Source organism: Nanorana parkeri, unplaced genomic scaffold (assembly GCF_000935625.1).
Source record: "Nanorana parkeri isolate BGI_ZX_2015 unplaced genomic scaffold, ASM93562v1 scaffold1000, whole genome shotgun sequence".
In the NCBI taxonomy this organism is placed as follows: Eukaryota; Metazoa; Chordata; class Amphibia; order Anura; family Dicroglossidae; genus Nanorana; species Nanorana parkeri.
Genome location: NW_017307268.1, coordinates 641847 through 643597, shown reverse-complemented (window position 1 = coordinate 643597; position 1751 = coordinate 641847). Strand labels below are relative to the sequence as shown.

The 1751-nt window shown below is 50.7% G+C and overlaps 1 protein-coding gene across 1 annotated transcript in view; it reads right to left on the bottom strand.

Annotated features, from left to right (window-relative positions):
* LOC108795737 (suppressor of SWI4 1 homolog) overlaps positions 1-1751 on the bottom strand; it is a 16561-nt gene that overhangs the window by 1143 nt on the left and 13667 nt on the right. The window contains exon 11 of the mRNA XM_018567024.1: positions 1087-1250. Within this exon, the coding sequence (XP_018422526.1) occupies positions 1087-1250 (164 nt within the window). The remainder of the gene's footprint in view (positions 1-1086; positions 1251-1751) is intronic.

Below are 1751 nucleotides of genomic sequence, written 5' to 3'. Positions count from 1 at the left end.
AGAGAGAGAGAGATAGATAGAGAGAGATAGATAGAGAGAGATAGATAGAGAGAGATAGATAGAGAGAGATAGATAGAGAGAGATAGATAGAGAGAGATAGATAGAGAGAGAGATATAGAGAGAGAGAGAGATAGAGAGAGAGAGAGAGAGATATATATATATATTAGTGAGTGTATCCATATGATGGTCTGTAATCCCAGGAGTTGTTTCCTTTCGGCAGTGAAGATCACATTGCTTCTCACACAGCTCGTCTGGATAATCACCCGTAATGGATCCGCTGGTTTCCTGCATGCAGAGTAACCGGAAATCTCTCCTGCGAGTGCGGCCGCACAGTAGGGCAGAGGGGGGAACGGATTTCCAAAATCGGTGTGTCCAAGGAGCACGGGATCAAGGGTCTAACTGCTGCTGAGGTGTGCAAGCATGCCCAGCTCGATCCGCTCCGTGCTGTAATGTCCCGGCCAACTAGACGTATGAAAAATATTCAAGCAGCGAGTCCACAGTGAGTTCTGAAGAAGCCCCACATGCTGGGGGGAAACGCGTTAGGGACAACGTGTTACCGGCTTCCCTCAAAGCCCTGGACTCGCTGCTTGAATATTTTTCATACGACTAGTTGGCGGGACATTACAGCACGGAGCGGATCCAGCTGGGCATGCTTGCACACCTCATATAACCAGCACCACTGACACCCATTTACTTGGGCTGTTGAAGGGAAGCCTCTGTCGTGTTTAAGGTTTTAAATGCGCTGCTATGGCCAGGCCTCCGCCGCGGGGGGACCCGGCCGCCTCCTCGCCCTTCACCGTCAGCCGATACTCATGTAAAAGGTCCCAGACGGGCCCCTTACACGAATATCGGGCGTGCCCTGGTCATAGTATATATATTCCTAAACGGTGAGATCCTCTGGAGAAAAAAAAAAAACACAACACAGATCTATGTGAAAATATTCAGAACAATCAAATCTTAAATAATCACTACCGGTAGTCCAAAAATCCCCTCCTACAAATTCCAGAGCGATAAGGCGGCACACATATGATGTCACAGGCGTGGTGAGAGAGAAGAATGCATTACAACCCTACGGGAACACGGTACCTTGGTCCGGCTCCACCCCAACCTCCTGTCTGTAATACTCGGCGTCGTCATCTTCCGACAGCTCAGCGGGATTTTGTTCACCCGAAATCCCGGGGTCCTCCACCTCACTGTCCCCTTCATCGCCTTCACCTCTCTTCCGCTTCATGCCGGCCAAACTGCGGCTTCTGTGTGTACGGAGAGAACGCGTCAGTCAGTGCACGGGCCGCAAGAAGCCAGATCTGTAGAGTCACCACCTCCGTGTATATACATTACTGGCCTCATTCACCCCCAAGACACTAACCAGACCCTGGATTACTGCAGGCAGGTCCGTTCAGGGCCCGGAGTCATTCACATTCAGCTGGACTTGTTCTGTAACGCTGAAGATGTTTTGTAGGATCTCCAAGCCACTAGTTGGGCTCCAATGTCCAAGGGGCCCTTCCCCTGTTCTGGATGTTCCAGTTTGATGTATTTGGCCTCTTATGAGCCAGTTGTCCTCTAGCACCGGAGGCCATCTACATCAGACTGGAGCAATCATCCCTGGACAGTGGTGGGGGCTTCCCACACCATCCGCCTCCCACATAGAATGCCATTTCACCATCTCTACCCCGATGATGTGACAACAATCCACACCGTCAGCCATGTGAATCGAATAAGGACTAACATCTGTGCAGACTTCCTGACACCAT